This window comes from Podarcis vaucheri (assembly GCF_965113315.1).
Source record: "Podarcis vaucheri genome assembly, chromosome: 3".
Classification (NCBI taxonomy): Eukaryota; Metazoa; Chordata; class Lepidosauria; order Squamata; family Lacertidae; genus Podarcis; species Podarcis vaucheri.
The window spans coordinates 102,583,088-102,609,580 of NC_138761.1; the positions used below are offsets into that span (position 1 = coordinate 102,583,088).

At 44.0% G+C, this 26,493-nt stretch overlaps 1 protein-coding gene across 5 annotated transcripts in view; it reads right to left on the minus strand.

Annotated features, from left to right (window-relative positions):
• CSMD1 (CUB and Sushi multiple domains 1) overlaps positions 1-26,493 on the minus strand; it is a 997,036-nt gene that overhangs the window by 319,564 nt on the left and 650,979 nt on the right. For 3 of the 5 annotated variants that reach the window (XM_082215381.1, XM_082215380.1, XM_082215382.1), the window contains one exon: positions 704-791. In XM_082215381.1, coding sequence (XP_082071507.1) covers positions 704-791 — 88 coding nt within the window. Of the gene's footprint in view, positions 1-703; positions 792-3,848; positions 4,052-4,739; positions 4,842-26,493 lie in introns of those variants that run through there. The other 2 variants (XM_082215384.1, XM_082215383.1) reach the window with 2 other exon arrangements.

Consider the following 26,493-nt stretch of genomic DNA (forward strand, 5'->3'; position numbering starts at 1 on the left):
CAGCTTAATTCACCAAGGTATTGTTATGATGTAATTATTGGCCCTAGGAAAAGGTTATAGGAGCTGTCATTCCTTCAATGCCCCAAGAGTTGCAGTTTTGGGCATGCTACTATTTTTGTAAGATGGTTAGACAGCCAAATTGTTACCCACCCTTCATAGTAAGGTCTGAGAAGCAGACAGGCAACCCTTGCAGCTGTTTCAGGGTAAATGTCCCAGCCAATCTCTGGGCTGCTGAATTCTGCACAAGTTGCAACCTCTGGACTGCCTTCAAGGGAAGTGCCACACAGAGCCAATTGCAATAGTCTAATTTGTAGGCTACCAGAACCATTATAATCTAAGTACCTTTGGGCTAAGAGAAATGCTTAGCAAACATGTGTAGGGAGACATTCTAAATGACTGCAGCATATTTGCAGCCTGGCATCAATACAGAGAAGTCAAGGAAGCTGCCTGTGCGCAGTATGTCCCATGTGAACAGGGCACACTGGAGATCTTGCTCACATGCAATTGCCTGTTCACTTTGAGATCCACCAGTGGCAAGTCCATGTGGGGAGGTGCCCTAACCCCCAAGTTACTGCATCCAAATTTTCTGTGACTAAACCACAGGAACAAGCACTTTTTATGAGGAATTCTAACTTCAAGTTGAGCACACTCTTCTCACATTAAATTTTACTCTTTTTTTAAGTCAGACATATAAAACTCTTACCGGAAATCCAAGCCTGTTCTTTTCCCATTTTCAGGAACACCTGGATCAGGACATGTGTCTGATGCAACTGCGTCCCCACCTTGACTCACTGTAGCAGACAGGAAAAAAAGAATTAACAGTTAAGTTTGGGAAGATTAATATGCGACTGTCTTTGCAATATACTTTAAATACGACTTCAGGGAGGTAAAGTTGTAAAGTTAAAATGCCTGAGTGGATAAGGAGAACAAGGTTTTAAAAAAATCCATATAGGATAAAAAATGCAATAGAGTTGCTTGATTTCATAACCACTCCTACATGCAATTTTTATGGAGGCTTGTTGTTTTGGTGCTCACTCCGATATAAATTTATCCTGCACACTTTTGAAAGTTCTATTAATTCTAGTCTGGTTAATAGGGAGAGGTAGCTGGTAGATTATACATTTTGTGGCTTGTCTGCTTTGCAAGAAAAAAAATACTTATTTGTTCCTTTTTAAAAAAATGCATAGGAATTACAAAGGAAACAAATCTTGCTTTAGATGTTTATCACTCACACTCCATTTTGCCACCTGCTATATAGGGAATATTAATACCTTTCATGGGGATTACAACCAGATAATATATGAGAGAAACTTTATGTGGGATAAATCAGCCTCATAAAACCAACATGTAGTCACCATGTCCCCAGTGGTGATGTGAGTTGGATCACAGACAGAGAAACAAAAACCCACTCGTTTTGAGAATAACTGGCAAGTAATAATGGGAACCTGACTTTTGGCATCTGCTTCATCAGTCCGAAAACTTCATGTGCTGCCAAATATATATGTAAGTACTTAGAACAGGGATGACTTTACTGCTTCATCAGTGCTGTGATTCCATTCTGGCACTGCATTTCAATGGACATGGTTTTGCTGATAAATTCACCAGTGCAAATAATTGTGATCTCTGGCTAGCCATCCCTGTGCTGACAGCTGCTTTGGTTTCCGTCAGATCAATATATATCGGATTATATTCAATTGTATCTCTCCATTTACAGAAGGCTCTTTAATCCAGCAAAGGCTTCCATTGAGGGGGGAAAGGGAAATGATCCCCCTATGTCCCCCAAATCTGCTCCAGAGAGTTAGAGGAGCCCTTGGAATAGCATGGCATGTGCCCTGGTGAGATGCGGAAGGGAGTGGAGGATTTGTGAAAATTAACTTTCCTCCCCTTCCAAGCCTCTGTTGGATTAAAGATAATTCCATCAGTGGAGGGGTAAAACTAGGTATGACTCACTACCCATTTATCTAGTCACTCAATTTTCATCCTGCCTGTTCATGCCAAGATACTTAAATAAGATTACAGTTGCTGTTGTTGTTTTTAGAAAAATCAATTAATGATTAAAGCAGAGAAGAATGAGACAAAAGAAATATAGGTAGTAACAACACAATAAAAAAAATATTTTAAAACACTTGGGAACTATCCAACTCACTTTAGATGACCTCATATCTTCCAAAACATGGAATGAGAAAGAGTCCAATGGACATGGGGGTATTCATAAATTTTGGTAGGAATTTGAGCCAATCTTGGAACCTCTCAGTCTACACATTTTTTGAGACCATAGATACATGGCACTGGATATTTTGAATTGTGTTCATATCATACTTAAAAAAACAAAACCCACACAATTCAAAATTGAAAAATTGTACATATAATACTCAAAAGGACAAACACAATTCTCCATCAAATTATTACTATTCTTGCTTAAAACAAATGGGATTTAAATGTGCCCAACACTATTTTGACACTGCCCTGCAAATAAGATCAACAAATCATGGTGGATCTGAAAACCTCATTGATCTCCATGAAGACCCTTGGTGATCAGGCAGGGATTTAAGAATCCACATGTACCAACTTAGAATGATTTCATTGTGCAAAATTGAGAATTGATGGGAGAGTAGGTGTAAAATACGGTTTTTGTTTCAATGCAGTGATAGGTTTAAAAATGTGATAAGGCAATATGACTAGGTATGTTTGTTTTTGTCAAGTTGGCAGAGGTGATGGGGAAGCATGACGACAAACCGGTTATGTACAATCAAGAGATAAAAGAAATTAATTATTTCTGTTCCAAAGGCATCACAATTCACAGGCAACAGATGAAAGGCTTGGCGTATCTCTCTCTCTCTCTCTCTCTCTCTCTCTCTCTCACACACACACACACACACACATATATATATGCACACACAGAGACACATTCATGCACACTTGTGAAAAGAGGAAGATGACAGAAGTTGAAAATGTGTTGCTTTAAGACTTTAATATCTCAATTTTGTTAGTCACTGTAATATAATCTACGTACCTGCAAATAGAAAGCTCATGTTCTAAGTGCCAAATTGCTGGCCGCAAGTATTACTTCCCCCATAAAACTGAAAATTGCATTCATTACAGTACATTTCAGCATACAAATCTCCACAAATCTTTGCCTTGGCTAGGCTATTAATTCAAAAAGGCACAGAATATAAACTGTTCCTATCTTTCCCAGCTAGTGAATCAGAAATCGTGTGTGTGTGTGTGTGTGTGTGTGTTTCCCCCCTCTGTATTTATACAAAATACTTTTCTTCCCTTTAGCAGTACAGTGGTGCCCCGCAAGATGAATGCCTCGCAAGACGAAAAACTCGCTAGACGAAAGGGTTTTGCGGTTTTTGAGCTGCTTCGCAAGACGAATTTCCCTATGGGCTTGCTTTGTAAGACGAAAACGTCTTGCGTTTTTTGCAAGTTTGTTTCCTTTTTCTTAACACCATTAATACAGTTGCGACTTCGAGGAGCAACTCATAGAAGTGTGGTAGCCTTTTTTGAGGTTTTTGGCGATTTTTGAAGCTTTTCCAAAACTTTTCCGACACCATGCTTCGCAAGACGAAAAATTCGCTAGACGATAAAACTCGCGGAACGAATTAATTTTGTCTTGCGAGGCACCACTGTATCTGTCTTCAAGTGGCAGAAATTATGACATGAGAATTGAGAAACCACCAAAAATAATATTTTCACATGGATTAAAAATCAACATTTAACTTAAACTGACGTGCAGCGTAAATTAATAATGCAGTGTTTTAAAGAATAAAAGCTTTACTGAATTAAAATCAACTTCTTCATAAACAACATGGTTCCAATCAGTTTGACTGAGACTACATACTGACTCTGCTCACAGCTGAGGCAGACTGACTCTGACTAACATCTTACAGACAGCACAAAGTGAAACTGGCTGCTAAGTCACATGTCAGAGTGACTCAACAGTTAGCAGTTACGCCTGAATAACTTTAGTAGGCCCAAATGATTGTGCAGTCCCAGCACTTCCCAGCCTGCTTTGCTGCTTCTGCTCTCATGTGTCTTTGTCACATGACATAAACATACTGTACAGATAAAGTCGGACGCGAAACTACTTTTCTCAAGGCAAGTTCCAAAGGTGTTTGGTTTTTTGTTACCCAGCTTTTTTTTTAAGAGGAGGAGGAGTTTGGACTTGATATCCCGTCTTTCACTCCCCTTAAGGAGTCTCAAAGCGGCTAACAATCTCCTTTCCCTTCCTCCTCCACAACAAACACCCTGTGAGGTGAGTGAGAAGTGTGACTAGCCCACGGTCACCCAGCAGCTGCATGTGGAGGAGCAGGGAAGTGAACCCGGTTCACCAGATTACGAGTCCACCGCTCTTAACCACTACACCACAATGGCTCTTTTGAATATTTTTAGAATATTCACAGGCTTCACCCAATTGTCAGCATAGGGTGGAGCTGCTTTTACATCACAGAGACACATTAAATGTAAAGCACCAAACACTAGCAATCCACGTGTAGTTGCTTTGCCTGACAGACTAACTATTGCTTTCCTGTTCCTCAGCTCCAGCCGTTCCCACTCATCAGCTGTAAGTGGAAGCTGACATAGGGCTACACAAAAAGTATTCCCATGCAGTGATGGTTTTAGCAGGAAACGAACTAAAGGAGCAGCTCTTGAACAGAGTTTTTGTCACTTCGGGGTAAAAATATAATGATATAAAAATGAATATATACAAATGAGTTGCAGTAAAAGGTACACACTTTAATACTCTAATTTACCAGGAACATTTAGGGAAGTAGTCTTAGTCCACTGACCACATACCACCCTCTGACCCCCAGAGATGAAAGCCTTTTCTTCACTGCCAGCAGTTGGGTCCTCTCCCATTTGGCAGCTTTGGGTGGTTGGGATAGCCATCAAGCCTGAAATTTTGAACTGCCCAATCATGGGCAGGCAGGGTGTAGAGCCTGGGTGATGGGCAGGAGTCAGAAAGTCTTCACTCTGGTCCACTGCCTAGGAATAAAAGCCAACTGCACCTGGGTCACTCAGTGAAGTTGACCAAAGAGCAACCCTCTGTCCCTCCTTCACTTCATGCTGCTGTTGTATAACTTGCGTCTTAACCTTCATTGGCTTCCTTTCGCATCATGTATATTGACCTTGCTATGGTTTGACAATGGTTGCTGTATTCAGAGCCGGGAGGGAATTTGCCTGCAGACAAATTGGGCCCATTTGGAGATTTTGCCTTCCTCATAGCAAGTGTCACAACTTTTGGTGAAAAGGGCATTGGGTGGAATCCTAGTCCAGGCAACCCTAAACTTGGCCCTCCAGCTGTTTTGGGACTACAATTGTCCAACCTTGCCCTCAGCAACTAAGCAACTATGTTCTTTAACATGAGATTAACAGCTGGCCAGACGAGAGGAGGAAAATTTATTGGAATGTAATGGTAAGGAGTTAGCACAAACGAGAAAGAAGTAGTAGTCCCAGCAAAGGAAGAATGGATACAAAAACATATGGAATATGCAGAAATAACGAAATTTACCAGAAGAATAAGAAATCAAGATAACAAACCTTTTATAAAAGAATGGACATGGTTTATTGAATATTTACAGATAAACTGTAAACACTGGCAGGATTATTGTAATAACCTGCAGTTTCATATATATTTAAAGATGAATAAATGAGCGGGTGGCGCTAGGGGACGCGGGTGGCGCTGTGGGTAAAACCACAGTGCCTAGGACTTGCCGATTAGAAGGTCGGCGGTTCGAATCCCTGCGGCGGGGTGAGCTCCCGTCTTTCGGTCCCAGCTCCTGCCCACCTAGCAGTTCGAAAGCACCCTTAAAGTGCAAGTAGATAAATAGGTACCACTTTATAGCGGGAAGGTAAACGACGTTCCGTGTGCTGCGCTGGTGCAGGCTCGCCAGAGCAGCGATGTCACGCTGGCCACGTGACCCGGAAGTGTCTGCGGACGGCGCCGGCTCCCGCCTCTAGAGTGAGATGAGTGCACAACCCTAGAGTCTGTCAAGACTGGCCCGTATGGGCAGGGGTACCTTTACCTTTACCTAAATGAGCAAATTAAATTAATTAGGATATACAGAAGATATTTAAAATAAATTTAACGAACTGCAGAAAGAGGGGGAAGTCAAGTTTTGAAATGTCAAAATGAGTGTAAAATCAGTGAAATGTATAAACCTGAAAAGTATGTAGGCAGGTATGTATGTATGTATGTATGTATGTATGTATGTATGTATGTGTCAGGGAACTGACATCAGAGGAAAGGGAGGTGGTAGGGCTCCCAGAGGCTGGGAGGGAGTCAGCAGCTAAAGCAGGGACCAGCAGGGGGAGAGAGTGTACTCTGGAGGAGGATCTCATGAATGCTGAGAGAGACGCAGCAGCCAAAGCAGGAACTAGCAGGGAAGAGGGAGGGGTGAGAGACACGTCCAGCGAGAACAGCGGGGAGGTGTCAGAAGCAACCATAGGGAGACCCATGCTTCGCCGGAAGCTGCCACGTCGTGAGTCCAGGAGACGCGTTTCCGTTAAGGAGCTTCTTTGCTGGAAGCGCTTCCGCAGACAGCCACTGTCAGACTCTACGAGTGACTAGAGCAGACATGTTTGAGGAGCTCTGTCACACACAGAGGTTTGTGGAGCCGCACAAACTCTGAGGGAGCACGATTTTACGCACAAGCAGCTAATCATCCCATCATAGCAGTCTGACAGTCTCTGTACGCTGCCTGTGCAGGAGAAAGCATCATGAGCGACCCAGCCGGAACCGGAGGAGCAGGGGTTGGAGCTGGTCCAAGCTTGGAAGAAAGGTACCGAGCGTTGGAAGTCCAACTTGCGCTGCAGACGGCGAGGCTTGAGGAGAGAAGGGCTCAGGATGCAGACAAGAAGGGGAGAACCACTCAGTTCCCCAGAAAGGTACCAGGATTGGTGCAGAAGTTTGGGGGGGACCCCAAGGATTACCATGCCTTTAGGACAGAGATGCAATATGCCCTTAATGTGCAGTTTGATGAGTTCCCTGATGAGGAATCGCGAGTTGCTTTCGTAATTGGGCATCTTGAGAAGGGGGTGCGGGACTGGGTTCGACCCCTGATGGCAACGCACAATGACATCCTAAAGGACACTATGAAGTTCTTTCGTGCAATGGATATCATGTTTTCCAGCGATATTGAGGAAGGGGTGGTGCGCAGACAGCTAATGGCTTGCAAGCAGGGAAGCCGATCTGTCCGTGAGTACTGGACTGAATTTACCATGCTGGTTCACAGATTGGGGTGGGATTTATCAGCGCCCCCCATTCAGATGCTATTTGAAGAAGGTCTTTCTTCGGCTGTGAAAGACGAACTGTCCCGGAGCCCCAGGGCGGTGTCTATGGATCAGCTGACCAAATCTGCGCTGACCATAGGAGCGCGCCAGGAGGCAAGAGCCTTGGAGAGGCGGGAAGGGAGAGGGGAACGTTGGAAGGAGTTCCGCATTCCAGACATTCCTGAGCCAGCTTTCCCGCCGGCAGAGCCGATGGAAATCGGAACAGCGCGCGCGCACACAGTTTCAAAGCCCAGTGAGGGGGCTAAGAAGGAGGGAAAGGGCGCCCGGAAATGCTATCTCTGCCAACAGCCAGGCCACTTTGCCAGAGTCTGCCCCCAGAGGAAGGAATGGCAAGGGATGGTGGGAGCTGTTGAGGGAGGAGAGCAGGGAGAAACGGAGCAGGTAAAAGCCAACACCTGGTTGCCACAGTCGGGGCACTGCAGCCAGGCCAAAGAGCAGTGAAAGTGCCCGTGCCAGAAGCTCCTCAACCTGCTCTAGTGATTGAAGTGTCGCTAGAGCTGCAAAATGGACACCCCCTAAAAATAAAGGCGCTGTTGGACTCAGGCAGCTCCTGCAATTTTATGAGCAAGGAGTTTGCTGCTGAACACCAGATACAGACGATCCCTTTAAGCAACCCCCTGCAGGTGACCACGATCGATGGCAGGGAGCTGTTGGGAGGAGGAGTCAGCTTGCAGACCGTCCCAATGATAATGAGGGTGGCAAGGCACACAGAACTGGTAGCGTTTAATGTGGCCACCTTGGGAGGCGCTCCCATTATTTTGGGAATGAGCTGGCTAGCCCTACATGATCCGCTGGTGGGCTGGCATCAAAGAGTGGTTTCCTTCGGTTCAGCACATTGCTTAGAACACTGCAAGGGGGAAAAGGGTTCAGCAGGGGCCCAAGCCACCCTAGCAGGGACTGAAGTAATGGAGAAGGTGAAGGTACCACCACAGTATGCAGATCTCAGCGACGTGTTCAGCGAGAAGGAAGCTGACCAACTACCCCCGCATAGGCCCTTTGATTGCCAGATCAATTTACTCCCTGGAGCACAGCTTCCTGTAGGCAAGTTGTATGCCATGTCAGACAGGGAAATGCAGGAGTTGCGAGAGTTCATTGACAAGAACCTGAAGAGAGGCTTCATCAGAGAGTCCAAAGCAGCGGGGGGTAGCCCAGTGTTTTTTGTGGATAAAAAGCACACGGACAAGCCGAGACTTGTATGTGATTTCAGGCGGTTAAATGCAGTGACAGAACCGGTGGCTTTCCCTATGCCCAGGATTGATGATATTTTGACCAGGGTGCGGAAGGGGAAGATTTTTACAAAGCTGGACCTAAGGGGGGCGTACAACCTAATACGTATAAGGAAAGGGGATGAATGGAAAACCACCATGTTCACCCCTTTGGGGGCATTTGAATATCTCGTGATGCCTTTTGGATTACAAGCAGGCTCCGCCTGCTTTCAATCGTTTATGAACCACGTACTGGGGCCTTTGCTCTACAAGAATTGCGTGGCCTTCCTAGATGATGTGTTGGTGTATTCGGAGAATGAGGAGCAACATGTGAGAGACGTCAGAGAAGTGTTGAGCAGGCTGCAAGCCAACAGGCTGTGGGTGAAACTGGAGAAGTGTCAGTTTCATACCAAGGAGGTGGAATTCCTGGGGTACCGCTTGTCAGACAAGGGATTGGCCATGGATCCCGGCAAGGTTCAAGCAGTGCTGGAATGGAAAACACCCAAAACCAAGAAGGATGTGCAGAGGTTCCTAGGGTTTGGAAACTTTTATCGTAAGTTCATCCGAAACTTCGCCCACCTGCCGGCGCCCATTATGGACTGTCTCAGCAGTAAAAAGAAGTTTGTTTGGACGGCGGAGGCGGAGCGAGCGTTTGAGGAACTGAAAAGGGCCTTCGCCTCTGAAGAACAACTTCTGCATGTGGATTTACAAAAAAAGCTGAGGGTCGAAACAGACGCATCTGACAGAGCCGTAGGGGCGGTGCTTCTTCTTCTGCAGCCGGGGAAGGAGGAGTCAGAGTGGCGACCGTGTGCATTCTTTTCGCGCAAGCTGAACAAATCCGAGAGGAACTACACGGTGTACGACCGGGAACTTCTTGCTATTCATGAGGCTTTTCGGAGATGGAGGCACCTGCTAATTGGCGCACAACATAAGGTGCAAGTGTGCACGGACCATAAGAATCTAGAGTATTGGAGAACTGCGCGAGTGCTCAACCAACGGCAGTTGAGATGGGCCCAGGAGTTCTCCAAATTTAACTTTGAGATTTGTTACGTGCCAGGCCCAGAGAACGTTAGGGCGGACGCTCTCTCACGCAAACCTGAATATTTGGAGGGGGAGGGAGCACCCGAAGAGACCCATGTCATTCCAGAGGACCGCTGGGTGTGTGGGGCGGCATTGGTGGGGCAAAGGGAACTGGTAGAGGGAATGGTGCATGATGAATACACCCAGGACAAACTCAGGGGTCTCAGGAGGGAGGGAGACAAACCCGGGGGTTTTGAGGAGAGAAACGGGGCGTTGTACTACAAGGGAGCGTTATATATACCTGAAGGGGAATTGAGGGAAAAGGTACTCAAGCAACTGCACGATAGCCCCACAGCAGGGCATTTTGGGCAACACAAAACCATGTGGCTGGTTACCAGGGAATTCTGGTGGCCCAAGGTCAGGGAAGATGTGCGGGAGTATGTGAGAGGGTGTGACCAATGCCAACGAGCCAAGGGGGAGAGGCGGGCACCGAGAGGTTTATTAGAACCACTACCCACACCTGAAAGACCATGGGAAACAGTGGCAATAGATTTCATGACTGATCTGCCAAGGTCTAGAGGGAAAACAGCCATCATGGTTGTGGTAGACCTGTTAACCAAGATGGCCCACTTTATAGCCTGCTCACATGCGGTCACAGCAGAAGAAACCGCTAAATTGTTTGTAGAAAATGTGTTTAGGTTGCATGGCGCCCCCTTGAGGGTGGTTTCAGACCGAGGGAAACAATTTACTTCCAGGTTCTGGAGGAAGCTCATGAGCTTACTGCATGTAGAGGTTAATTTCTCAACTGCCCGTCATCCAGAAACCAACGGGCAGGCGGAAAGAGCTAATGGTGTCCTCCAGCAATATTTGAGGTGTTATGTGAATGACAGAGAGAATGATTGGGTGGAGAAGCTGGCGTTGGCAGAATTTGCCTACAACAATGCAGAGAACGTGTCTACGGGGATGAGCCCCTTTTTGGCTAATCACGGGTGCCATCCCCGAGCCTTCCCAGGGGGGGAAGGGGAGAACTGGAGCGTTCCAGCTGCAGAACAGTTCGTTGAAGAAATGGAAGCGATCCATCGCCAGCTCCAACTTAACTTAAACAGGGCTAAGGAGGAATATAAGAGGCAGGCAGACAAAAACAGAAGGGAAGGTGAAAGCATTAGGGTGGGGAACCAGGTGTGGCTGTCCACCCAAGGGTTACCATTCAAAGGGGGTTGTAAGAAGTTAAGACCCAAAAGGCTGGGCCCATTTGAAGTCACGCAGCAGGTCAACCCAGTGGCTTTCAGACTCCGGTTACCGAACCACATGAAGCTGCACCCAGTTTTCCACAGGTCGTTGCTGTCACCGTATAAAGGGGACAGAGAAGGGAGGGTCAATAGGGGTCCAGCAATGGAGGAAAAGGAACACAGCTACCATGTAGCGGAGATTCTCGATTCCAGGTGGAAGGGAGATCAAGTAGAGTATTTGGTAATGTGGGAAGGGGAGCCGGAGTCGGAAAACACCTGGGTCATGGCAGAGGATGTAGATGACGAGGTTTTAATAGAAACTTTTCATCAGAGATTCCCTCGTAAACCTCAGCCAGTGGCGAGGTTCCGGAGGGAATACTTTGCCACCACCGACGAAGAAGAAGAGTTGGAGGGGTTCTCTGATTCCGAGGAGGAGGAGGATTCAGCGAGCCGGAACGAAGACCGATGGAGGGAAATGTTCGAGACGTCTGAAGATGAAGAGGATTCTTTTCGGGGTTTTATCTCCTCACCGCCCAGAGGAGAGAGTATGGGCGGGGGGGAAGGGGGCCCTGGAGGGGAGGTGGATGTCAGGGAACTGACATCAGAGGAAAGGGAGGTGGTAGGGCTCCCAGAGGCTGGGAGGGAGTCAGCAGCTAAAGCAGGGACCAGCAGGGGGAGAGAGTGTACTCTGGAGGAGGATCTCATGAATGCTGAGAGAGACGCAGCAGCCAAAGCAGGAACTAGCAGGGAAGAGGGAGGGGTGAGAGACACGTTCAGCGAGAACAGCGGGGAGGTGTCAGAAGCAACCATAGGGAGACCCATGCTTCGCCGGAAGCTGCCACGTCGTGAGTCCAGGAGACGCGTTTCCGTTAAGGAGCTTCTTTGCTGGAAGCGCTTCCGCAGACAGCCACTGTCAGACTCTACGAGTGACTAGAGCAGACATGTTTGAGGAGCTCTGTCACACACAGAGGTTTGTGGAGCCGCACAAACTCTGAGGGAGCACGATTTTACGCACAAGCAGCTAATCATCCCATCATAGTATGTATGTATGTATAAATACATAAATAGGAGTTAGCACAAACAAGGAGGATTGCCAAGGACAAGTTTGGGAGAGAAAGGTAACAGAGTATGTAAGCCAAAATCTGCTGAAAAGGAATGATTGAGGATAACACCTTACTATCATAATGGGAGTTTCTAAGTAGAAACTGAATTTACCTGATAGAAGAGTATAGAGGAAGAACCTAAAGGCATGTACCACGGTCAGACCATGCTTGTGGCAATAGCCTCATGGCTGAACATCCAACATGGTCTTAATGATTAATAAATCTTCGTTGAGCCTACCTTGTGTACCTGACTCCTCTTTCCTCAGAGGCTTTTGGAAGTCTACTTCAAGAAAGGAACCTTAGGAATTTTCCTAACAGCAGCCAATGTCAAAAATGCAGTGAAACCAAACCAACAAACCACTCTAGATCCCCACTCCCCACAACTGGACAGACAGCCTGGAGAAAGAGATGGCAACTCCCCCCTCCCCAACCCTCCAGTCTTCCATGATGCTGTACAGAACACATTGGTGGGCATAGCTGGGTGTGGCTAACTCTACCACAAGTTCACCTAACCCAGCTCTCAGTGATACAGACCAGATCAGCCTCCTCCTTCATAATCGGAAGTCAGAGCCAACCTGGCATTCAGCAACAGCAGCTGCAGCCCCGACAACTGACTGATAGGACAACTAGAACTCGGAGGAGGGACACATGACAGTCACTAACTGCCTGTGCCGTGTGTCCCTTACCTAGCCTGCCCCACCCCCACACATCCCCTAGCCCAGAACCACTGCAATTGGGGTCAACCCTGCTCCCCCCAGCTCCTCTCTTCCCAGGCACAAGCTACGTCACTTACTTTTAAAACAACAAAAACCCCAAATTTAAAAAACACATAAGTTAAAAGCCGTTCAAAAACAATGTAAAACATTTTAAAGAGGGCAATTAAAACAGCAACAGAAGGCCCCCACCAACAAAAGCCCCTAAACCATACCCCAACCCAAGAATCTGTTCGGCCATCCTTTGTACTTTGAACAGCCACATGTTCAGCTTTTGGTTGCAAGAGTGAGTCAAGGCCCTGCCTTCCCAGGCTAGGTGGAAAAGGCTTGCAAGGCAGGGAACAGGCCCACCAGAACGCACAGCAAGGCTGCCTCACATGAATGCTCCCTTGTTTCCTACAGAGATTCATTTCACCCATGAACGCTTGCAGCTCTTGTTTGAGGACACTACTGAATGTGAATCATTGAGGTGAAAAGCTGCTGTGATTGTATGGACACATGAAACAGTATTGGTAAGGTGAAATCTTGCAAGCTAAGACTTTTGCCATCTCAGTTCCTTTCTCCCACCCAAAATTCCCACCCATCAATCAGTGCCATCTCACTATTCGCAGATATATAGCCTATCTGCTCTATATGTCCATGGTGCTCCCTGTAAAATGTGAGAACTATGTTTATCTTTGCTCAACCATGCACACTTACATGGCTGCATGTAATTGATAAAATCTTTATCTATTGATAAAATCCTTAAGCAATCTCAATAAAACTTAGGATCCATGCAAAACATTGATTTGGCTTACATTTACACCTACAATAAAACAATCAAAGCTGAAATTCTAAACACATTTACTAGTGACTAACCTCATGGATTATCGTGAAGTATAGCTGATTGTATTGATAAATTGTGAACATGAAAGAAAAGAACTTTGCACAGCTGAGCACAAATCGAGGAAGACAAGTGCTGAATAAACTAAGTTGTCATATTACACCAGGACACAAGACCAGTTTGTGAAATTTGCATCTAGAAGCCACATGCAGTCTAATGAATGACAAATTAAGAACATGGCATCAACCGGAATAGGTCATTATTTTGAATTAAAGAGTGGGAGCAGCAGGAAAGAAACTGCTTTTCAGTTCTGTCAGATATATTCTCTCCGTTTTCTATTCCTTGCAGTCAATAGGATCTTAATAACAGAATTATTATTATTAATAATAATAATAATAATAATAATAATAATAATAATAATAATAATAATAATTATTATTTATTTAAACCCCGCCCATCTGGCTGGGCTTCCCCAGCCACTCTGCGCGGCTTCCAAAAGAATATTAAAATACTATAATACATCAAACATTAAAAGCTTCCCGAAACAGGGCTGCCTTCAGATGTCTTCTGAAAGCCTGGTAGTTGTTGTTCTCTTTGACATCTGGTGGGAGGGTGTTCCACAGGGAAGGCGCCACTACCGAGAAGGCCCTCTGCCTGGTTCCCTGTAACTTGGCTTCTCGCAGTGAGGGAACCGCCAGAAGGCCCTCGGTGCTGGACCTCAGTGTCCGGGTAGAACGATGGGGGTGGAGACGCTCCTTCAGATATACTGGACCAAGGCCATTTAGGGCTTTAAAGGTCAGCACCAACACTTTGAATTGTGCTCGGAAACGTACTGGGAGCCAATGTAGGTCTTTCAAGACCGGTGTTATGTGGTCCCAGTCACCAGTCTAGCTGCCGCGTTCTGGATTAGTTGTAGTTTCCGGGTCACCTTCAAAGATAGCCCCACGTAGAGCGCATTGCAGTAATCCAAGCGGGAGATAACCAGAGCATGCACCACTCTGGCGAGGCAGTCCACAGGCAGATAGGGTCTCAGCCTGCGTACCAGATGGAGCTGGTAAACAGCTGCCCTGGACACAGATTTGACCTGTGCCTCCATGGACAGCTGTGAGTCCAAAATGACTCCCAGGCTGCGCACCTGGTCCTTCAGGGGCACAGTTACCCCATTCTCTTCAAGTCACATTTGCACTAGACGTTTGCCCAAAAGTAATTGTCATCTTCAAAGCACTTATTTCAATGTAATATAAACTATTATTTTTGGAAGTCAATAAGTTGCATATAAATGTTCCTTTTAGTATGCACAGATAATCTTACCCAGAGTCTGTTGCTTGCCATTTTAATTACAGTGGTACCTCGGGTAACAGACGCTTCGGGTTACAAACTCCGCTAACCAGGAAGTGGTTGCTCCAGGTTAAGAACTTTGCCCCAAGATAAGAACAGAAATCGCATGCCAGCGGCGCAGTGGCAGCAGGAGGCCCCATTAGCAAAAGCACACTTCATGTTAAGAACCGTTTTAGGTTAAGAACGGACCTCAGGAATGAATTAAATTCTTAACCCGAGGTACCACTGTTTATGACATTGAAGATATGTTGTTGCTGTTGTTTTATCACTGCTCTACGATTTTCCAGAGAAGAAACTGGAAGAAAGCCTTAGACTGTATTCCCAATGCCATGTTCATTCCTATGGAAGCTGTGAGATTCTGCAATTGCTACAATATGGGACCTTCTCTCTGACCCTTCAAAGCTTTAATTACAATTCCCAAAAAATAAAAGTCTGGCCTGGCTGTTTTTGAGTGTGCAGAAATTATCCCTTTAACTCTACAGAGTTTTCACCATTCAGTTGTTTATGGGACTCAATAGAATGCCTTGGATATCCATGATGTTTCCAAACATGGACATTTCTGCATAAACATGTGATTTCCCCCTGAAAAAGCTTCCTTCCCTTGACCTCTTTGCTTATACAATGGGTTTCAAATCTAGCTGCTACTCCAGGAAAGTTCAGCACTAATAATTGTGCATTATTTTCTTTCCATGCAAAGGCTGCGAAGAGCAATGAAACCAAGAAGCAGTCCCCACCTCACCCTGCCCCCTGCACACACCTGCCTCTGCAGAAATTTGGAGGAAACCCAATTGGGGAAAACCCTTCCCTGTACAAGTGAAAAGCTTGCATAGGCTTGAACCTCCTTATCTAGTTCAACTCTATAGCAAAATGACTTCTCTAGATTTCCTGACATGGAGGAAAAGCTTGCCACCTTCACTCTTGCCTTTTTGGCTGGCTCCCATAAGAAGTTTTGCATACAACTGCACCCAGTTAAGTCATAGTCAACTGCACACACACTGAGTAAGATTTGCAACAGTTTACACAGAAATGTCATCACTGAATCAAATGTGGAAGGTTCAGGATATTTATCAACACCAACAGGGTCAGTGAGCGCAGCTGCCTCCCCCCACGCCCTGCCCCAAACGATGTCCCTAGGAAAGACGCAGCACATTTTTCTATTTGAAAGGAGAAGACCACCTCATTTCAAATGGCCAGCCACTGGTGCACGCGCGCACACACACACACACACATTAATGGAATTTGCCCTGAGTCCAAAATTTTGGGGCCAGTTTTGAACCTCCACCCTCTCTGAAAGGGCAAAGAATGCTTGGCAGGGGGTTGGACTCGATGGCGCTTGTGGTCTCTTCCAACTCTATGATTCTATGATTCATATTCTTCAGATCAGCACCAATTCAAATATTCTTACTACCAGGGTTTACAATGTGCTGAAAGCAGTTATTGGGTCTTAAAGGGCACTTTCTACTACGATACTGTATTTCGCTTGACTGGAGGGAGTAAAGTACCTCTTACATGCTCCAGTTCTGCATGACACTAGAAAGGATATTTCCAAGGGATAAACCCTCCATAAAATCCACGCTGTTTGATTAGATATTTCACAGCTTTCAAACTGATCAGATTTAATTCTCGCTTTCGAAGAATATACTTTCCAAAACCAGTTGCAGACTTAAGTCAGGCCTTCACAAGGATTCCACGGAGAAAGGAAAGTGAAAAGGAGTCTCAACTGATGTCTCTATCAAGGACAAAATAAGCAACTGTTCCCAGTTGTATGAGTTGTAGGTAATGCAAGATAAAAAAATGTATTTTTAGGGGTTTTTTATTATGATTTTAAAAAATTATTTAATTTCTATAATGCTTAATATATTTAAATATCTTAAATGGTGCACTTAAAATATTACAAAAATACACAGTTAAACACAAAAAAATTACATTAATACAAAGCTACTAAAATATATAAACCAACCTCAATTTGTTTTCCCCTTCTCTCTCCAGGTTCTCACCTCAGGGTCCAAACAAACTCTCAGCTCACCACAAAAAATCGCACAACAAGAAGAGATCCTGGAAACAGCAGACATCACCCTAGTCTCTCACTCTAGACTTGCTTTTTATTGGCAAGTCCAAGGTAGGTGGTACTTCCTCAGGGTTCCCTCAGCTTTGTCTCATTCAGCTGCATTCTCTGCACCCAGTTCCAAGTTGTCACTATCCCTTATGTATCTTAAGGTATACATCAAATACAGGCTATTTGATGAATATTAAGCTGCATAACAGTTAGCTGTTATATGCATTAGACATTCCACTTACATTACCCCTAATGCATTAGAAAACTTGCTGGATCCTTACTTATCAGAAGCACAGTCAGGGACAACCACAAGCAAGGTAGATATTTCATTTCTAAATTACAATGAAAAAGGAAAAGGGGATGAGGGTTTGGTAATGCTGTCCCATCTTGCTGATATATAATGTTGCAGCTCCTCACCCCCATTGGTTTTTCATTAATGCCCATACAGTGGTACCTCGGGTTACGAACTGAATTCGTTCTGGAGGTCCGTTCTTAACCTGAAACTGTTCTTAACCTGAAGCACCACTTTAGCTAATGGGGCCTCCCACTGTCGCTGCGCCGCCACCGCATGATTTCTGTTCTCATCCTAAAGCAAAGTTCTTAACCTGAGCTACTATTTCTGGGTTAGCAGAGTCTGTAACCTGAAGCGTCTGTAACCTGAAGTGTCTGTAACCCGAGGTACCACTGTATTACTTTCATTTATTTATTTATGGGCATGCACTGTATACAGAGTCTTTCCTCCACCAAGTAGTTCATGACAGTGTATAAGGTACTTCCACTAAACACTAGGTCAAGCTGAGGGAGGCTGTTTGGCTGAAGGTCACCCCGTGAGGTTCATGGCCAAGCGGTGATTTCAACCTCGGTTCTCCCCTGTTTTAGTCTGATATTCTAACCACTACAGGAAGCTAGCTCTTTGAGAAAGACAAAACCCAGCCTTAATTCAGCTGAAAAAAATATAATGAAATATGTCTTTATATGTATATAAAAAGTCTTAATCGTATGCTCCATTATAAAGCTGTGTGGTCTGTTAGTCTGATACAGAGCTTAGTTTTCACCCTAACAATCAATCTGTCTGACCTAGAGAGTACTGTATAAAGCTTGGTTACCAAGCTTTTATACCCTGAATCACTTTCGAGCTATACAAAAATCACATTTGTGTTTGCTGCAAAATAGTTGTTTACTCATTTTTACCTCACAGAAAGAAACAGAAGGGCTCTGTACTTGGAGACCACCTTGGAGGGGGCCAATATACACTCACTAATATCATTAATTTATATTGTTATTCTAGCTGCATATAGCTTTTAAGTGGTAAACGACTGCAATACAACAGAAGAAAACTAACTTGAAATTCAAACCTACACCTACCTTTGCAAGGTATCAAAGAATAATAAAAAATGGGATACCTGAGCAGTCTTTAACCACTTAGAGCACAATATTTGAGTAGATGTCTACTCAAAATTAAGTTATACTGCCTTTGATGGGTAAGCAGGTAGAGAACTGCAGCTACGAGATGTAATGGAAACATGAGTCCTATTCAGGCAATATGAAATTTACTGTGACTAAAAACACTCATGAAATGACACACATACATGGAACAAACCTGATTCCAGCCTTCTTCTGAAAGGCATTCAGGCATATTCTGAGATCCTCCACATCTGACTTAAAGATTATCACATGCAAGTTTAGTTGCCAAGTACAGGATACCCAACTCCAGTGGAATTCATCTACACAATTGTGATTTGAAGGCAGATAGCAGATGGAGGTGGCTGGATTCAGATAATGGCTCACTATTAAAGTCTTGCCCCCTTTTGCCAAGCAAACAAGGTGACCAGTTTCCGGTCCTTTTCTCACTAGGATGGGCAAGGTAAAAAATGGAAAAGAACTCTGGGGGAATTATAGGAATTGCTCATCTCAAAGTCCTTTGTTTTCCTACTAGGTGGCATTAGCTAAGAATATGATTTAAACCCCAGACTCTCCAGTTGTTAGCTTGCTCTTCTAGATCCAACAAAGCAGAGCTTACCCAGTGCTCCCCAGGACTCAGTACCCTTCTGATTCTCTTTAAGAACAAGTATACTTTCCTGCTCCCGGCTCTAAAGCGCTAACACATATCCATAACAAGCGCAGGTCATACTTCCAGCAAAAGATCCTAAACCTCTCAGCAGTGTGTATACAGGAGTGCTGGATGCATACATGTGAGTCAAGGTACACACTTGTAACATTCACACAGTTTAAAACTAAAGTCACCAACTGAAAAGCAAAAGCACACTCCATACTGGAATTTGAGCTTTACCCAAATATAAATTGAAATTCTTCTATTGCTTCTTTTTGGCGAAACTGCTCTATATTAGGCTTCCATAGCCATTTTTAAGCATCATAGCCATCAAACCTACACTCCACATTTTCCTCAGTATTATTCTAAAACCATCTGTCACATAAGTCTGCCCAACAAGATGGCAAGAGTCAATTTGGCTGAAACCTACATACTTCTAGAAGGTCTCTCATCATCACAACTGGTGCCTGCTATTTAAGCCAAGTAGCACCTGTTTCACCAAGTGATAAGGAGCACAGTGAGATAAGCAGGCAGGGCTTCTGAAGTCTAATGAGAGAAGATGGAACAGCTTTAAAAGACAATACCAAGATAATGAATACTTTAATTAATGCTTTCTGGTCCTGTTCTCTAACAATAAGCCACAACGTATCTGCTATTTATTTTATTTTATTGCCTGAAATTAATCATTTTTCTGGACTCATTCTTTCTACCATGACATGGATATGATCTTGCTATGCTTGCTAACTTGGTGTCATGCACTGGTAGAACACAGAGGAATGGTGGGAGGAACCAACAGGGAAACTCCCAAGGGAAGAAGGTTTAAAGCCCGGGGAGTGTTGGTGGGACTATGAGTGGTCAGAGGGAGAGGACTGGGAAGAGGAGGTGCTGGAAGCTGAAGAGGTAACAGGGCTTAGTGAGCTGGAAGAGTCTGTGGCAGAGAGAAGTGCAGAATCAAAGGCAGAAGCTGCAGCAGAGGAGAGATAAGTCAGGCTGGTGAAGAGGCATGGATGTCTCCCCCTCCTGCTGCGACAAGCTCTCATCCCCGCCTCGTCTCTCAGAACCAGAAGAAAGGTTGGCTTCACACAGACACAGTCTCTGATTGCCTGGGGGGGCATGGAGCGGAGGGGACTTAAGACAGCTGTTGGCAGGTAGCAACTTTCAATCTCAGCAACTGATCCATGGGGCAAGACCTACCAGGGATGAGCTGCAGTGCTCATTAGGCTTGACACTCTGCCAAGTGTGCAGATCATATTTTTGCTAAGAAAGAGTTAACTGCTACTTGCACAATGTGATTTACTGCTGGCTCGCTCCTGACCCTTGGGCCTTGTGCTGAAAACACCACCTACAATGTAAGAGCCTTAATATTATGTCTATGGCTATTACCACTAAAAATAATACGTAACCTACACTACCTATTTGCCTATGAATCTTCACACCCACACTCACACATGGACATATACAGTATATACATGCAGATAATTCATTTGACTCCAATATCACATATATTTGTAATGATTTTTTTCAGGTTTTTTCGGGGAGGGGGACTTCTGATAAATTGCAAGGCAATCTTCAGCACCACAACTTTCTTCCTCCCCAGAAAAAATACCTTACGAGTTCCGCCAACACAACATCAGAACACCTCTTTTTCAATCCCTGCGCCTTAAAGCCCTGTTCACCCTTGTTCATTTCTTTAAGAAAATCAAGTGCTTGTTGGCGAAAGTATTTTGGAACATGATCAACAGGTTCCTAGACACAGCTTGTATTTTTACAGAATTAAAGTGTGGTAGAGGATCAGTGTTATTTTGCTATCTTGCGGTTGGAACGCTGCAGGCAGAATTCTGATAGCAGCTCTTGAAAGTGCTTTTATTACCAAAAGTCCCAGTGAAGTGATTGGGATATCTGAGAACAGAGTGATTTATGAACACTCCTCTTAACACAGGCCCATCTGGAACTACAGACATGCATTGGTATTTAAAATTCCAATTTAAGCCAAAGAACAGGTTCACAAGCAGCAAGTGAAAAAGAATAAAACTCCATACTTGATTTTTATTTTTATTTGGGCAGTATTCCTTGACATCTGGCAGCACCTTAATTTTTTTAAAAACACACACACATAAAAACCTATTTAAGAGGAAGCCAAAGAGCCAACTTCATATTTTTCACACACTGACACTTTTTATCTGCTTCCAACATTTCTTGTGATCATGGTGAATTTTTTATGCAAGGTGGCAGGAGGTGGGAGATGGAAGGTGATTAGTAGTAAACAGAAGACATATGAATAATGATACAGGAGAGATATATTTGCTACTTTCTCCTTGGACATCTTTTATGGCTCCTTTAAACATTGGCCGCTGGCCCAGACATCGATTACCCAGCTATTGCTGTACCTCATTATGGCTGTATCTTCCATGGCTTTTTCATGATGTCTCTAATGTCCTTTTCCCAACAGAAATGAAGTGATTACCTTTCTACTGATAAAGCTGTTACAGTAACGGCATGAATCTATTCACCTACAGGGAATTCAAAGCTGTACCAGCTGCGCTTAAGTTCTTACAGCTTTGCTTCTTCTCTATTGTTTGACAACCTTACAGCTTAACCATTTTTAAAAAGTTTTCTTTTTCTTTTTACTGGAGAAAATGTGGTTATTACAGTAAGAAAAAAGCAACACAAAATACCCACCCCGAATTTTACATAATACATGATAAACATCAATCCTGATCCAATTTTGGATTCATTTTAGTCACACTTTTCAAATGCAGAAATAACAGTGGAAGGGGCAATCAAAATGAGCAAGTGGTAGGTGTACTTTCCTAAGGATGTCAGGCTAAAGCCTTTAGTTTAGGTTGAGGGGGGTGGAATGAGACAAGGGGGGCAAAGGAAGGATTTATACAATGATTCATGGTGTATAGAAAGAGGGGAAATATTTATCTCCTCTCTCTTTATACTAGAACTGGGGTCATCCGGTGTAACTGATTGGCAAGAATTTAAGAACAACGAAAGTACCTCTTCACATAGCACATAATTAAGGTATGGATTTTGATGCACAGGACGTGTGAATAGCCACAAGTTTAGATAGCTTTAGAATGGGATTATATCCATCCATGCCTGCTTGTTTCTTCAGTGCAATTTAAAGTGTTGTTTTTGACCTATAAATAGCTGCAGACCAGGTAACCTGGAGGACCACTGTCCTCCATATAACTCTGTCCCAAAATCTTCCACAGAGACTCTTCAAGTACTCCTGAACTGATGCATGAGAGGTCATTCTCTGCAGAAGCTCTCACTTGTAGAACTTCCTCCTAGCAGGAGATCTGTGCGGCTCTTTCACTGGCTGCCTTCAGAAGGTCAATGAGAGACGCTTCTTTTCAAAACCAAACTTCTGAGCCCAGCTTGATATTTTAGCTACTGTTGAGTTTTGCCATGGTTGCGTTCATATTATTGTGTTTATCTAGTTTTACTGGGCTGTATCCAAACTGAAGCTCTGCTTGCACAACAGTGCACAGCGGAACTTCCTCACCTTCTCCTGTCCCCTCCAGCCCACCAGGAGCCATCAAAAGCAGCTCTGGGAGGTTGGGTTGGGGGACACCATACTGTAGAACCCACAGAGCCAAGCAATTCTCCCCAATAATCACCTTCTAGAGCCAGCGAGCCAAGACCCAACTCAGACAGTCACCCCAGAAGAATACCACGCATGACAGTACTGAAGGTGGCTGAAAGCTCTAGGAGGGTCAGCAGCCACCCTCTTCCAATTTCTCTAGATACTAAAACATATTATATAATGCACACAAACCTGTTGTTTGCTCCAATAGGCTTTTGTTTGTTTGACAGAAAAGCAGACTGTGATTGGTGTTCAACCATATCCCGCCCACTGTTACACCACTTCAGCAAATCCAAGCTGGCTTTGCATCTGTGTGTTTTTGAAGGTGATCACATGCCAATGGGTTGCTACTCCCATTATCCAGGACTATTGGCCATGCATTGTTGGGGCTGATGGGAGCTGGATTCCATCAACGTCTGGAAGGCTGGTGACCCACCTACACCCTTATAGTGGTGTGGAAGTTTGGGGGAAAACAAATTGGAGAACAACCCCCCCAAAAAAAAAAACACCACTGGGGGACCGGGGGCAGGGTTAAATGTCTGGGTGGGATAAATTAAACATTCTCTCCTTGACCTCCACACCTTGACCTCCACACCTCTAAAACTGCTTTTTGGGACAGAGGTGAAACAGTATGTGTCAGGACATTGTTACATGTGTTTGTATTGTTACATTTTGATCAATGCTTTAAGTAACATTTCTCTCTGGGTATTAACAAAAGGGATGGGTGGGCAAAACAAAGATAACTTTCCTGGAAACCCGTATTATTCTGATGGAACTTAATGAGTTTCTATAGCAAGCAAACCTGTTTAGGGACACGTGAAACTGTTTTGGCCACCCATGGAGCCCCTGCAACCTCAGGGTGTCATGCCCCAACATCATTCATTATGCATTATTGCACAGCTTCTTATTTCTGTCTAGGGCATTCTGCCCAGTGTGCTTTAATACATGAGGACAATATCTCATGTGAATTAAGGCAGGCCAAAAAAAGAGGGGGGGGGAAACCCTTTCATTATGACACCGTTTCTGAAAAGCATTAAGGAACAGAGGGATCTGCAGAGATAAAAAGCAAGACGTAATATACACTACAGTTAATGTCGGCTATGAGAGTACACTTTTTATCTTTGTATTCTGCTTAGTAATTAAGTTAAATGAAATAGGGAACTAAGTGACATGCTGTGCTTGTTGAATAAGTGAATGGGAGAAATGAGAAAGCATTTTGCAGAAGTCTATCTCCTATTTTGCAGTAATAACGCATAATGATCGCCCCATAATATTGGGTGGCTTGCCTTTCATGCCCTTACTTTTTGTAGTGTTGGGCCTTGAAAATAATTTGCACAGTAGATTACAGCGCAAATGGAGTTTTTGTGAATTAATATAGATCAGATATGCAACACAGAAATCAAGGGAGTCAGTTTATAGCACAATCTTTTGCATGTTCTCTCCTCAGAAATGAGTCAATTCAATGGGATTGCTCACGAGTTAAAGTGTTTAGGATTGTAGCCATAAGTTTTTAACAACAACATTTTATAGTAACATATCTGCAAAAAACACAGATTTTGAAATTGTAATTTCTAACAAGTAATTTTGAAGAAACCCATTTCCTCCAAACTGACAACTACTAATGAATGGTTCAAGCCTAAGTAGTGGCAACCCTACATTTTGGGGGCCCTGAAAGCTTGAACTTTCATGGGGCCCCTTCACAACCAGCAACAAGGTCTGGGAAACCACTGTAATATTCTTCAATCGAGTTGTTCCATGACAGATGACCGCACCTTTATAACATCTGTGCTACTGACTCTCAAACTTTGGGATTGTTGAAATATATACAACAACAAAACAATCAGTTTGAGTCATGCAACTTAGATGGGGTCTACTAGACCCAACATTTTAAAGCAATGTGGACTAAAGTCACTTCTGGGGCCACTCTGGAATTAAGGGCCCTGATGCTTAGTTTCATAGTAGTTCCATCCCTGAGCCTAATGGAAGACTAAAGCCTGCAAACCAAGGACTGAAAGTGTATATAGTCTATCAATTAAATAGGCTAAGTGCAGTGAAATGGACAAGGGAAAGCAGAAGCTACTAGCAGCAAAATTACTATGTGATAATAAATGTATATGTACAGTTCTCATGAATAAATATGTTTATCACATAGCATGCAAACAAATCATGCCCTCCATCGTAGAGGGCACATGTTGCGATGAGATCGCCTAAACTGCCTCCCTGTTGTGAGGCGGGACCGTTTGGATAGCCACAACACCCCATTGGTTGCCCCTCGGTTGCTGGGGCAGAAATTTGGCCTGTTGGGTCGTCTATTGGCTACCGATGGGCTATTTAAGCTGCTGCACATTGATGGGAGCTTTCTCTTTTTTGCGACGTGCATCAGATCATCCACCCTCCCACCTATATTTAGGGCTGTTCTTTGGCCTTGCTGTGCCTGTCTAGGAGTCGTCTGTTTTGGAGCAGGGGCCCGGTAGGAATTTTGCCATTTGGCTGATTGGCTGTTGCCATTTGGTTTTTGCCTACCGTGTAGCAAATCGTCACAACTTTGTAAGGTTGGCGGTTAGGCATTGGTTCAATGTTTTGTGGAGGGGACATGGTTGGCTGTGCCTGCCCCTCCATCGCTGCTGCTAGAGAATTCCGTTAAAGGAATCCAGGGGCTCACCTTGCTTTTGTCCGAACCCTGTCAAGGGACTAGGGCCACGCCAGAGCCCCTGGGAGTATCTGGGGTGAGCTGTGAGATCGAAGCCAGCTTCTCGCTCCTCCAGGATGCTTTCCCTTACTGACATATGGTGGTGCCCAGTGTCAGTCATGTTCCTGCTACTGTGCAGGTTCAGGTAGTCTGGAACCAATGCCTAAGCAACCACTCACATCAATAAAGTTGTGGCCAAAATTAATGCCAAAAACCTTAAACTATATTCTGTGTCTATTGTGTCTTTCTTTGGGGGGTGGTTGGGGGGGGGGTCTTCACACGCAAAAGAATTATCTGGGCATTTTGGTGAATTAATGTCAGTGGGAAACAGTTTATTTTTGGGTACATGGATTTTTAAAAACTTCATACCCATTTTAAAAGGACTACTTAATTTGTACTTCAACTTTTTAGAATCCTTCCAATTCCATTCTCTGCTACAATTATTTATTATTATGCATTGGTTCTACACATTAATAATAAGAATAATACCTTTATTGTCATTTTTTTTAAATAATTTTTATTAGAGTTTCAAAAAAAGAAAATATCATATACAGAAAAAAAAAGAAAATAACGATAAAAGTAAAACCATATGTACAACAAATCATTTTCCTTTTGGACTTCCATCAACGTTGCTGACATCATTCATAGTTAACCTTTTAATACACATTCCATCTTTTTTGTTCCTATTGCCAGTTATTCCATCCTTCCTCATAATCTCTACTAAACAATATTTATTGATATTTTACAAAGCCTCTTTAAATCCCACTAGCGTTATTTTTGCCCCATAATTATTTTCCAAATAACACACAAATTTCTCCCAGTCCTTTATAAATTTCTGATCCTTAGTATATCTGATTTTCCCTGTCAATTTATCCAATTCAGCATATTCTATCAGTTTTGTTCTCCACTCTTCCACCGTTGGAACTCCTTCCTGCTTCCACTTCTGGGCTAACACAATTCTGGCAGCTGTCACCGCGTACTGGAAAAGTCTACAGTCCTTTCTTTTGACATCCTTCCCTACGATACCTAATAAAAATGCTTCTGGTTTTTTCACGAAAGTATATTTTAGCATCTTTTTCATCTCGTTATATATCTCTTCCCAAAAGCTTTTAACTTTCTTACACTCCCACCACTGATGGAAGAAAGTCCCTTCTTTATGTCTACATTTCCAGCACTTGTTGTCCACCTTATAGATCTTTGCCAATTTGGCGGGTGACAGGTACCATCTGTAGAGCATTTTCATCATGTTTTCCCTCAGTGAAATGCAAGCCGTAAATTTAATGTTCTCTTTCCACAACCTTTCCCAATCCTCTAGTTGAATGTTATAGCCTAGGTCCCTTGCCCATTGTACCATCACCGCTTTCACTTCCTCATCC